Source organism: Syzygium oleosum, unplaced genomic scaffold (assembly GCF_021117445.2).
Source record: "Syzygium oleosum isolate NSW1041296 unplaced genomic scaffold, Sole_v2.1 Sole_v2.61, whole genome shotgun sequence".
Classification (NCBI taxonomy): Eukaryota; Viridiplantae; Streptophyta; class Magnoliopsida; order Myrtales; family Myrtaceae; genus Syzygium; species Syzygium oleosum.
Window position 1 is genome coordinate 822,035 of NW_026607545.1, and position 13,150 is coordinate 835,184.

At 41.5% G+C, this 13,150-nt stretch overlaps 1 protein-coding gene across 2 annotated transcripts; it reads left to right on the forward strand.

The window, feature by feature from the left end:
- Window positions 1–1,036: 1,036 nt before the first annotated feature.
- LOC130134418 (U-box domain-containing protein 4-like) lies at window positions 1,037–9,272 on the forward strand. 2 transcript variants are annotated; one of them, XM_056307868.1, is made up of 6 exons: window positions 1,037–1,155; window positions 3,251–3,403; window positions 4,895–5,175; window positions 6,446–6,562; window positions 6,782–8,824; window positions 8,953–9,272. In XM_056307868.1, exons 3-6 carry the CDS (start codon window positions 4,900–4,902, stop codon window positions 9,010–9,012), a joined length of 2,496 nt encoding a protein of 831 aa, XP_056163843.1. In that variant the 5' UTR covers window positions 1,037–1,155; window positions 3,251–3,403; window positions 4,895–4,899; the 3' UTR covers window positions 9,013–9,272. The 2 variants fall into 2 exon arrangements, with proteins under 2 accessions (XP_056163843.1, XP_056163844.1); XM_056307869.1 differs by lacking the exons at window positions 1,037–1,155; window positions 3,251–3,403 and adding an exon at window positions 4,337–4,468.
- The last annotated feature ends 3,878 nt before the right edge of the window (window positions 9,273–13,150 follow it).

Consider the following 13,150-nt stretch of genomic DNA (forward strand, 5'->3'; position numbering starts at 1 on the left):
GCTGCCACCGTCCATCCTCCTCCCATTGCCGCCCCCCTCCCGCCGCTAGCCGTCGCCTGCCTCCCGTCGCTGCCCGACGTCGGCCGCCTCTAGCCGGCGTCCTCCGCATTGGCCGCGTTGTCGTTCGCTGCCGCCTCCCCTCGCCGTTCGCCGCCGACCGTCTGTCACCACCATCCGCTTGCCATCCACTAGCCGGTCACCCGAGAGGGAGGAAGTTTGTGTCGTTATTAAATAAATTTTTGTTTCGGAAACATAAATTTTGTGCCGTGTTATCAAATGTGTTTTTTTGCTTAGAAACTCGTCCAGGAACAGAAATATCCGGAAATTGATTTCTGAAACAGAATGATTGTCATTCGCAGCCTTAATTAACAACCTCGATATTTAAATTTTCAATACTTTATATCGCATCAAAATATCAACATATCTTTACCAGGAGAAATAGAAGCGAAGAACGTTCAAACATGTACAAACGGTAATATCATATTTTCAAGATAAATAAAAGAAAAATTCCACACAAAAAAAAAAACTAAAAAAGGATGCACCCCTTCCTACGCGAGCCCATGAAATATAATTTCAAATTAAAAGCAAATTCGCGAAAAAAAAAAAAAGATACAAGGACAATGCATACTATAATTTAAAACGAGCCATACATACACATGATCACAAAATGCTTATCGAATAAATTAAATTCGAAATAATTCGACAGAAGAGCCATAAAATGAGGAAAAAAACGTGAACTTTTTTTAATCGGTTATTCAACAACAAACCTTCGTCGAATTTAATTTTGCAAAAAAATCGACGTGCCCCAGTGACGCTAAAATGTCACTACCAAAAACATGAAACACGATTCGCATATTTAAGTATTCTATTTCGGGCACGACCTCGATCAATCTCAACAATAAACATGAATGACAAAATTTTTGATTTTTTTTTTGGGTCGAGATAATATAAATAAATTAAAAAAGAGAATATGCGAGGAGAACTTTGGACTGGGAAAAAGCGAAACCGGGGGAAAGAGAAATCGGGTGCTCCCAGAGAGAAAAGAGAGAGAGAGAAGAGGGAGAAGGGAGAGGTCAAAGGAGGAGCTCGAATCCGCCAATTCCGAGCTCGGGTTCCCCCCTTCGCGTTCGTCTCGTCCCGGCAATCCGTTTCAAGGTACGCGCTTCTTCCCTTGATTTTGATCTGCGATGGAGGGAGCTCCCTTCCTTCCTTCCTTGCTTGTCCTCTTTCCGTTTTGAGTTTCTTGTTTTGATCTTCTTTTTTTTTTTTTTTGCGGAATTCGATTTGGTTGCGGCGGACGGGCGGCGAAGATGGTGCTTCGTTCCTCGTTGCTTTGAGCTGCTCTTGGTTGTGGTTTTGCTTTTGGGAGCGAATTTTGTTCTGTTTAGGATTGGACTCTTTGGTGGGTAGGCGGGCTTACGTGCTGCGGTGCGTTGGTGGGGGGAGGGGTGGTGGATTGGGTCTTCCTCCCGCGCGTGGAGTGGTGTTGCGAGGGGGGGGGGATGGAACGTTGAGAAATGATTGCTGCCTTTCGAGGCGGGTTTGGATTCGCGCGGCGGACCGCCTTCGTCCGTCCTTTTCTTGCTTCTGTTGGAAGGAAATCTTGAGACTCTAGGCTGGGGTAGTGATGATGTGGCATTGGAGAGTTTATGCGCGTTGCCATGTTCCGGTGTCGATCTTGGCGTGTGGGCTGGCCTTTGCTGGTGATGGGTAGTGGTGGTTTCGCCGTATGATCTTAGAGATGTTTGAGAAGGCTTGGTATGCCGGGTGGTGGATGAGATCAGAGGTTGTATGATGTAGATATTTTAGGGCACGGGTTGTGAAATGGGTTCGGACGCTTTGAACGTAGTCTATGCTGGAGAGCCGTGAAATGTCTACCTTCAGCTCTCATAGATTGTCTTGGATAATATTTCTCGTGATTTTTTTTTTGTCTTTGTAATCTTTCTTTTGAAATTGTTGCTCCTTGAGAGAAGTAAATTGAAGAATAATTCTCCCTAGATTGAATGTTTAGAGAGAGCTGGCTATGTAGGTTGCATCATTTGTTGCTCGCATGATGTATGGTGCGCAAGTCCACTGCGAGATTCGTCTTGCTCAAAATATGTATGTTTTGTTCTAGTACCTCGGGTTGCTTCAATTTACTCTTCTGGTAAAACTGTATTTAGTTTGAAGAAGGTATACACAATATGCAAGTACTGCTATACTTTGGTCAGCGCTGACATGGGGATGAGGAAGTGATCTTGGACACTTCTGTGTGGATTTGATATTTCGAAGTGTAGCCATGACGAAATTTTCCTTGAAATTAGACCTAAATGAATGGTTTAGGAGCGGGCTCTTGTGATCATATATGGTTCGGATTGGATTTTATCAAATTGACGAGTGGATTAGAGTCTCAAATATACCAAAATTGTCAGTACATGATTATATCATGACTTGAATGCAAAATAGGGGTTAATTCATCTAAAGGAGCAGACCACTAGCTCTTTGTGTCAAAATGAGTTCTATTAAGATGAAAATGCGGTAGTGGATTAATGGCAAACAACAATAGGTATGATTACCAATGAGCATACTCGAGATAAAGTGGTTTTTGCACCATGCAAGAATATGACAAGACTGATCCATCTGAGGTGTTTTCAGAATGTTAAACAGCAACATTCAATAACTTCAATAAGATAATGCAAGTTGATGAACTATAATGAATAGCATAAAGAAATCAGGTCTCAGAATACGGTTAAGTGCATTGGTGGTGCAAAATAGCAAGAAATTGCTAGTAGTTGGAATGTTAAGAACTTTGGGTGAATTTGTTCTTGTGAAGGAGAAGTCTAGATGTTTCTTCTTCTACCAACTTGATAGGGTGCCAAATTCTTATTCTGGCTTGTAAATTAATGGAATCCTTTTAGAAACACACAGTTGATTAGAAAATTATCGGTCTTGCGAGTCCTTGACTGGGTAAAATTATTAGCTTCCTAGCTCTTAACTGAGTGATAAATGGTTAATTTGATCCTCGGTATAAATACATGTTAGCTGCCCCTGCCAACCTAACAGATAATCTCTAGTTTAATTAAAAGCTGATTTGCATCAGAGGTTGAAGGCTGGTGGGCGTAGTTAGGGATATGGATGAGTTTTTTGGTACTTAATTGTAAGACAAAAACTTACTATTCTATAACGTAGTTGACTGTGGGATTTAATTTTAGATTTACATTATAAGTTTACCAATTGGAAACTTGAGGCTAAAGGATATGCTTTTGCCCAGGTAGCAGCTGGAGAACTTGGAGTCAGAGTGAATATAGAAATGGTTTTGTGGGCGGTTGATACCAGAGTTCTCTTTTAATCACGCCTCTGATCTTTAAAGTGCTATGTGACTAAGTTTACTTCATTATTTGAATCCGTTGGAGTCTGGAGAAAGGTACATATCATTTTTTGTGTACTAGAATCAATTTCTCTCTAATTGCTTAACATACTTGCAATTACGTCTATTGTCAATAATCAGAAAGAAGTCATCATGTGTGGCAGCACTTGTTAGTTACGAATTAGCTGATGCTGAAGCTCAAATCAAGCTGAACTATATAAAAGCTATTCATAGCTCAACTTAGGTTGTTTTTTAAGGTCTGAAATACTAATAACTGCATGGTCTTTTTCATGATACTATATGAACTTAAAGTATTCCAGTCAAAGGCTTCTTTAAATGTTATATCTCACATCGTGCTTTCCTTTCTATTTTACTAGAAGCCTTTATTAGGAGATTGCTTAGGTAATTTTTATTTCTAGACTGTCTTTTGAGATTCATGATCAAGTAACATGAAACTATTCTTATATGAAAGTTGTCGATTTAAGCATCTGATCTTAGATCAATATATTTTGAAAAATAAATTGTTGATAGCATTTTGAGAAGGAGGTAGGTAAGAGATCACTTGCGATATATAGTAAAAAGTAAATTCCAATAGTTTTTGGCTATTTACACAATAAATATTCATACAACAAGAACATTCAAATAAGCAATGTAACAATCAATACTCATGTTTTTGTTACTTTGTTGATTAATAGATAAACTCGTATGTGTACAATTATACAAAACTTTTATCCATGTTATATTGCTTTACCGTAACATATATATGTTATTATATCAAATTCAATCCTTACGACTTATGGGTCTTCCACAATTTCTAACAAAGAAAAAGCTCATGTCTTTTTTTGGAAAAAGAACAAGCAATTTGCTTTAAAAATCCTAAAACAGAAGACCTCAAATATGTGATGTACCCGTCTTCTTCCTTCAGCTTCAGCTCTAGGGTTTCAAATCGGTTTCTTTCATCTCTTCCTTCGCACCTCTTCTTCTCTTTCTTTCAACAATAGACATCTGGAGATCCTTGATGTGCAACGTGCAATTGAGATAGCAAACTGCAGGCCGCCAACAATGAGTTTTAGTAACCCTGCCGACTAGATTGTCTCCTTTAATCTGCAGTGAATTTTCATGGTGGTATTTGTAATTTCTTTCTTATTTTCATTCTTTGTGCCATTTCCAGGCATGAGTCGATTTAATTGTTCTACTTCTTTCATTGTGGGCATATCTCAGTGTCATCATGGTGAATGGACTTGATTGTGCCTAGAAATTGGTCAGGCATGGTTTATAAAATAGCATATTTGCAGCAGATTTGCTTAGCTTGTGACCAAAAGGAGTTAAAAGTTGTGACCATTCAATGTCCTTCACTTATTGACATGAGATTAATTCAGAATCTGTTTGGATACAAGAGATAAAGAGAGGGTTAGCTTCTGAATTTAACTGGTTGAAAGAATTTATGATTGATAAAGTTCTTTATATATACTGTTTGCTGCTAAATTGCTCTTCTTCTTTTTTTTTTTCTAATGTAATTGGTCCTTGTGTGACTGTTTTCTGTCTCAGGTGTTATGGAGATATCCCTGTTGAAGGCACTACTAAGTAATATCTCCTTATATTTTCATCTATCATCTTCTGATAGCATAAACTTGGAACCAGCTCAGAAATATTATAAAAAGGCAGAGGAAATATTGAAGCTGGTGAAGCCAATTCTTGATGTCATTGTTGGCTCTGAAGTAGCTTCTAACGAGTCACTTAATAAGGCTTTTGGAGAGATTCATCAATCTGTGGAGGATTTAAGGGAGCTCTTTGAAAGCTGGCAGCCATTGTCGAGTAAAGTTGATTTTGTAAGCGCCAATTTTCTTGCTTCTATTTTGATGATGCTGGAATTATGATTTCATTTGGCTAATGTTTATTCTCCGTTATTCTGTGCCTCTTGTTGCTTCCCCAAGCATTTTGTTTCTATTTTCTTTATAGGCACAGCATTTTGGGCGAACCAAGCTACAGTTTTTTTGGGTTGGTATCATGAGTTTTATTTTTGGTTTCCTGATGATAATTTCATGCATTTTCTTGCTTCTTTTGAGCCCAACGATTGCGATCAACCATCAAATGTGGTTCACTTCAGTAAAAGCATCTGATGGAAATGATGGTAAAATTAGTACTGATAAGAAGACTCGTTATGGTTATAACCGTAAAGGGACAGAACAGAGTAACGTTTATGTAAATAGAAATTGTTTGATTTTTTAAGAAACATGCAGGATCTGTTCTTGGGAAGAAAAAGGGTTTGTCATGCGAGGTGTGATGTGAGGCATGCTATTGCTAGTGCGTTGTGTATTTCCATGAGAGAGATTGAGAGAGTTCAATACTTTGGTATGTGTCACTGCAAGATCTTGTTTAACATTTAGAGAATGACAGGATCTTACCTGACTCATGTGAATTGATCTAAAGGGACTTAGCATGACCAGCACACTTGTTGCCTGCTAATCCTTTTTATTCTTCCAAAGCTCATTGGAGCTGCACCTAGCTTGTTGTGCTGGCTCCACTCCATCATCGTTATTTTACTTGAGTTTAGTCATCTCAGTTTAAGATGCCATCTGTTTGATTAATTGGGGCATAAGAAGCTTGGTGGTGGGGCAAACTGAACCTCTGTTCTGTTGCCTGTTCAAAATAGCTCAAATTCTCTCTAATTCACATGTTTAGACACTAGTGTCTGTAAGGTTTAGGCTTCAGGGCAGAGATTATTTTTGCTTGTGGATTGTGTTGATTTCCTGATTCAGCTGGAAGTGCTTTTGGTCCTTTGTAATGCCAACACCTTGGTTTCTCTATTGATATCTCTGAACTGTCAAGCAGTGTTAGCTTATGAAGGCTTTTGTGCTTTCTCTTCCCCTGTGAAGTCCTCCAGTTTGAACTAGTTATGTAAAAAAATTAGCTTTCCTGTTGTAATGATCAAATCATACCTCCTGGTGACCGGATATTGCCTGCTTTTTATGGAATGGAGATGGAAAGCTGTTGGGGTTTCTTTTCTTTACTGGAAATTCTGAAATTCCTGACCTGTAAAGTACTGATATAGGAGGTGGGTTCTCTCCTTTCTCATTCTTCTTCTTTTTATGTTTGTAGATTCTTCGAGTAGAGGTCTTGATATCAAAAATTCGAAGTGCTGGCCTTGATACTTTCCAGCTGCTGAAGTCTGCTGATCAAAACCTCCCTGATGAGTTGAGTTCAGGGTCACTGGAGGTAATACTCTGTAGAGTTGCTGTGGTTAAGTTTTCATGTTTTCTACACGACTTTCGAGATAGAAATTGTATCTACATAGTTAATTACCCATGAGTTGGACTCGAGTGCCAATCTTCCGGATGTAGCACTGTATATACCAGATTTGTCAGACCTGTTAATTAATAGCTAATGTTTATTGGTCTCGGCTAATCAGTTCTTTTCCTTTTTGGATGGTTGTAGCACTGCGTGCAGAAGATCAAGCATATAGAATATGATCAAGCATGTTCGGTCATTACAGAAGCCATAAAGGATCAAGCAGAGGGTGTTGGTCCCAGCTCTGCAGACCTTGTGAAAATTGCAGAAATTTTTAGTTTAAAGTCAAACCAGGAGATCTTGATTGAGGCTGTTGCCCTTGAAAAATTGAAGGAGAATGCAGAGCAATCTGAGAACACCAGTGAGGTGGATTATTTTGACCAATTGATCACTATTATCACACGGATGCATGATCGTCTTGTCTTGATAAAGCAGTCTGAGATCTCCAGCCCCATCCCAATACCTGCAGATTTTTGCTGTCCTCTCTCTCTTGAGCTGATGACAGATCCAGTTATTGTGGCATCAGGGCAAACGTATGAAAGGGCATTCATCAGGAAATGGCTGGACCTTGGGCTCACGGTTTGTCCAAAGACACGGCAAACATTGGGTCACACAAATCTAATACCTAATTATACTGTAAAGGCACTAATTGCTAATTGGTGTGAATCCAACCATGTGAAGTTGCCTGATCCTATGAAATCTGTGAGCTCAAACCAACCTTCGCCACTGCTTAGCCATGCAGAGTCTGGTACAATCAGGGAGCCACATATCAGGGGGAACCCCCCAATGTCACCTGAGTCTGTCCGACACATGGGTTCGCCAGTTAAGAACTTTGTTGCATCTAGTGGTGTTCCCCAGGATGCGAATTCTCCGTCACATCCTCGTTCTAGGTCAGATGCTTTGTTGTCAACTGTTGCTGGAGATGGACGGGGCTTGGATATTGGAAGATTATCTATAGCAGCCTCTGAAGAAAGTTCGGTTAACTTTGAAGAAGGTGCTATTGATTCATCTCTCCAAGTGTCTACGTCCCCAAACAGGAGTGAATTCTCCAATGGCATTGGTGCTGATGAGCGGATGTTGAACCACAAGAGAACTGTTTCAGCATCTGGCACACATTCTGGTGCAAGTAGGCCTCTAGGATCATCTGGAGATGCAAATGGATCTACTAATCTGACAGGCTACAGTAGTGACGCTTCTGGGGAGATGAAACCTGAACTACATTCTCCTAACAACGTGACTACTACTCAGCGAGAACCGGAGTTTCCTCCTCGAATGGTAGAGACAAGGTCAAGAAGCCAGACGATATGGCGTCGGCAGCCAGATAGGTTTGGTCCAAGGATCATATCTTCTCCTGCTGTTGAAGCAAGAGCTGATCTCTCTGAAATTGAAACTAAAGTCCGAAAGCTTGTTGATGCCTTGAAAAGTGATTCAGCTGAAACTCAAGGAGAAGCAACAGCTGAAATTCGACTTTTGGCTAAGCACAACATGGACAACCGCATTGTAATAGCAAACTGTGGTGCCATTAACTTGTTGGTGAGTTTGCTTAGATCTCCAGACATCAAGATTCAGGAAGATGCTGTCACAGCACTTCTTAATCTGTCAATCAATGATAACAACAAGATTGCAATTGCTAATGCTGATGCAATTGATCCTTTGATCCACGTTCTCCGGACTGGCAGTCCTGAGGCCAAGGAGAACTCAGCTGCCACTCTTTTTAGTCTCTCTGTGATCGAAGACAATAAAGTCAAAATTGGAAGGTCGGGGGCGATTGAACCTCTGGTTGATTTGCTTGGCAATGGTACTCCAAGAGGCAAAAAGGATGCAGCCACAGCTTTGTTCAACTTATCCATCTTTCATGAGAACAAGGCACGTATTGTGCAAGCTGGTGCTGTAAAGTACCTCGTGGAGTTGATGGACCCGGCTGCTGGGATGGTTGATAAGGCAGTAGCTGTGTTGGCAAATCTTGCCACAATTCAAGAGGGAAGGACTGCTATTGGACAGGAAGGTGGAATTCCGGTTCTAGTTGAAGTTGTTGAGTTAGGTTCTGCAAGAGGAAAGGAAAATGCTGCTGCTGCTCTTCTGCAGCTTTGTACCAATAGCAACAGATACTGTAGTAGGGTGCTCCAAGAGGGAGCTGTCCCACCATTGGTGGCTTTGTCTCAGTCCGGCACCCCAAGGGCTAAAGAAAAGGTAAGTCTGTATGACATCTCTTACTTCCCGTTGCTCATCTTATTAATGAGAGTGCTTGTATACTGATTCCCTAAACTTGGCTCCAACTTTAGTTTTACCACCTCTGAAGGCATTTTGGTCCATTGCAGGCGCAGGCACTTCTCACCTATTTCAGAAATCAACGACATGGCAATGCTGGGAGGGGCTGATCCTGATTGTACCTTTGCCCTAGATTTTGAGGCAAGTTCACGAGTGTAGAATGTATATTTGATTATGCAAATAATGCATGTGAGAATTGGTGTTTGGATTAAAGCATGATCTGTAAAGAGATTGTCCGTGGAGGATATTAGTTTGTCCTCTAATACGTCCTTTGTGAATGTGGATTGAAAATTTGTAATGTGATCCTCATCTTGGCAGTGACTTGGGCTACTCAATGACTTATAAGTGACCAATTTTCTTGTTGATGGAAGTATGAGTCTTGTGATTTCTTGTCCTCTCAAGGTGCCTTGCATCTTTTTGAACTAGGAAGATGATAGAACTGTAGTCTTTCCAAGTTCACATTTTGCAGGGTTTTAGTCTCTTGTAACTTTGCTTCTTCATTCATGATCTGCCTTATGCTTTCAGTGGTGTCCGATGTGAAATTATGATAATTATACTAATAATTAGGATACTATTGTGACATCGGTTCCCTCTGAGCCTCTGAGCTTTTTTGTATAGTGGTTGTTTTAGTGGACTGGTAATGGTATTCGGTGGGTTCACTGATGACATCGTGAAAGGGATCCTTTGACCCTATATTCTGCTTCTCAGTTTGATTGTTATTACAGCAAATGCATTTCAGTATAACAGTTAGTATACATCTGATTAGTTAGGGTGTAACAGAGGTTCGTTGCTCGTGTGTGCTTGATGCCAGAACCATTTGAGTAGTATTTGATAAGCTGGGTGGTCTCAGAAAGTGGCTGACATCACACCAGACCATGGACACCGCAGACAAATCCTGAAAGTGGACCGTCCTATTGATACTCCAATCCAGGTACCCTTGTGTGGAGCCTATGAAGTCTTTCTTCTTAAAGCATCAAATTTCTCTCAAACGATGCATTGCGCTGCATTAACTTCGGAATCACAAGACCTGTGCTGCCCTTGTTATCTGATTATAATTTGATGTCGATGTACAGATTATACGTAAGTCAGTGCCCAAAATCTTATGTCAACTTATGTATTCTTACTTTATATACCACCGATTCCCTGATCTGATATCACCCTGGTTCCGATTCCCTGATCTGATATCACCCTGGTTCTTGGCGTTGTCAAATTCCTTGTGCTCTCTAAGCATTTTCTCACACGCTTATGATGTTGTGAACATACTTCTCGGATGACTAAGTTACGTATATCAGTCTTATCTATATAACCATCATCTTCTGCGCCATTTTTGAATCAACAGTGATTTATTTTAAATGTAAAAGGTGGTGGTGGTGGTAGTAGATGATACAGGCGATTTAAGGTTGTTGTAGATGCGTGGTCGACCACTCGCTGCGTTGCATAGGGAGAAATTACATCGGCTTAAAAAGCGAAGAGATAGAGAGAGGTTGAACTCGGGGCTTGGCTAAGTATTTTCATGAATTTGTAAGGCCGTGGTCAAAACTCCAGGAGTGCTAGATGACATTTTGTAGGGGAAGCCAATTAATAATCCATTAGTGTTAAACTGCATGAATTTAGGAGTGAAGTGGAAGTGATACTCAGCGCATATGAATAACAGATCTCTTCAAGACTTCAACCAATTTGCAATTGAACGGAGAGTCCTAGAGTCCGCACATGCATGTCATTCATACTGTAAGGCTCCGTTTGTTTCGCGAAATATGAATGATTTGGAAAATATTTACCTGAAAATGATCACTTGTAGTATTTGACATATTTCATACGCACATGTCATTCATACTATAAGGCTCACGTGTTTGTCTGTATAGGTCTAATGTATAATAAGTATACAGGGAGAATTTTTTTATCAAAGTTTCTAATTTGTGCTTTTGAAGATAACCTACGACAGATTAGTTAATTCACCCCACGAAGCTAGTATCTTCCTTAGGGCCAGAAATCGGAGCAAACAGGCCTTACCCGACCAATTCCAGGCCGATTTTGGGAAGAACTGGTCTATTTCCCAGGTCCTAAACCCCGGAATCGACCTCTAACCGGCTCGGTTTTTGATTCTTATGTCAAAAATTGCCGGTTTGACTTGAGAAATAACCAAGCAAGTCGGTTCCAAGGTTGAACCGGTTTTATACCTAACTTAAAAATAGTGAGATGCAACTAGGGAGAATGTAATCCACGACCTCCAACTTGAAGTAAGCCCACGAGACCATTCAACCAACAAAACTTTACGAGTCATAGACCAAAATGTACTATGTAAAACCAACTATGTGCTTTTTACAAAAGAAGCCGAGTTCTGGATAAAACCGGGAATCGGCCTATTCCAAGCTCGTTTCAAGTATCTATAGGGTAGTTTCTTGGTTCTATTCTCAGAATCGATCACCCCTACCTCTTCTCTCTCTCTTTAAAACAGCCTTTGGTAAAAGCAGATGCCACCGAGCCACGGCCACCGAGACAACCATTTCAACTGTCGTTGTCCACTGAGTCACAGCCCGTCATCTACCATCGTTCAGCTAGCCATGGCTAACTCGAGCTCCCTTCTATTTCTCACTAGCTATCGTTGTCCACCGAGTCATGGCCACGACGACCACCACCTCCCCAACCACCATCTTCTATCGATTTGAGGCCATGAAGGTCATCGGCGATCACCAGAGGCCTCGGATTTGAGGTCGCTGGTTGCCTTCGAGCATAGTCAAGGTTCACAACCCCAACTCCTCGTGTCACGGACCTTGCTCTCTACTGCGACCGAAGGAAAGAGAGAGATTGAGAGGCAGTGGTAAGCGACAGCGATTGACCACTAGATAGGGACGACCGACGATCACATGCGACGGAAGCGGTGAGCTTGGTGGCGGCCTTTTGAGCTGCTCAAATTAACAAAAATAGGGAGAGCATTAAATTGAATAAGGATCTTTCCATATGAATGGTATGAATATTACACGATGTGGCTGGATTCACCTCTGCTCAATACACAAAACCTATCAATAATTACCGGAAAAATTACCAAAACAGTCATAAACTTTTTGCAATTGTGTCAATTCAGTCATAAACCCTTTTCTTTTGGCAAATTCAGTCTTAAAACCTTTTACATTTGTTCCAATTCAGTCCATCTAACTAATTTTGGCCGGCCGGCGCTGACGTGAACGCCAGCCATCTGGCCGACACTGACGTGGTAATTTTTAATTTTTATTAATTTTTAATTGAATTTTTTTGATTTTTTCCCTTTTTTTTCCGGTGACCGACCAGGAGCTAGGGTCGGCAAGGTTTGGCGAGGGTGGCAAGCTTGCCCAGCCATGGCGAGGGCGACAACCTCGCCCTCGCCCGCAACGGCCATGGCCGTGGGTGAGGTCGGCCATGGCAAGGCTCGACCTCACCAGCACTGGTGAGGCAAGTTCGCCCAGCCATGGCGAGGGTGACAACCTTGCCGTCGCAAGTGAGGTCGGCCATGGTGAGGGCGAGCTCGACCTCGCCTAGATCTGACGAGGTTGACGGCGAGGTCAAGCCTCGCCATGGCCGACCTCGCCCAAATCTGGCCATGGCAGAGCGACCTCGCCCTTGCCAGTGCCGACGAGGCCCACGGCCATGGCGAGGCTCGACCTCGCCGGCGAGGTCGTCGCCGTTGCCATGGCCAACCTCACCGGCCCTAGCCCCTAGCCGGTCGCCAAGGGGAAGAAGGAAAGCAAAAAAACAAAAAAGGAAAAAAGGGAATAAACAAAAAAAAATTCAAAAAAAATCTTTAAAAATATTAAAAATTACCACGTCACCATCGTCCGGGTGGCTAGCGTCCACGTCAACACCGACCGGCCAAAATTGGCACAAATGCAAAATGTTTAATACTGAATTAGCAAAAAAAAAAGGTTTAGGATTGAATTGGCATAATTACAATAGGTTTAGGATTGTTTTGGTAATTTTCCCAATAATTACCACCTAGTGGACAGTATCCAATGGCTGCTCGGCCAGTAGCTAATTCAAGCCATTTTCTTATAAATCAACAGTAAATTCAGGGATGTGGACTATAGTAAGCAAAAATGGTCATGGGTTCCTGTAGTGGTAACCACAAGTTTCAAGTAGAAACGGGAACCGGATCGAACCGACCATGGGAACTAGTATGGTTTCAGGTTTCAATAGCAATGGTTTTGATTTCCTGTTCCAAACTTTTGGAACCTTAAATATGCGGTTCGGTTCCCAGTTCCTGTGCAGGAACCGAAC

Coding starts and splice junctions, on each gene's coding strand:
- LOC130134418 (XM_056307868.1), top strand. CDS start 4,900: ATGGAGATATCCCTGTTGAAGGCACTACTAAGTAATATCTCCTTATAT. Junction 5,176..6,445: donor TGTCGAGTAAAGTTGATTTT/GTAAGCGCCAAT, acceptor TTATGTTTGTAG/ATTCTTCGAGTAGAGGTCTT. Junction 6,563..6,781: donor TGAGTTCAGGGTCACTGGAG/GTAATACTCTGT, acceptor GGATGGTTGTAG/CACTGCGTGCAGAAGATCAA.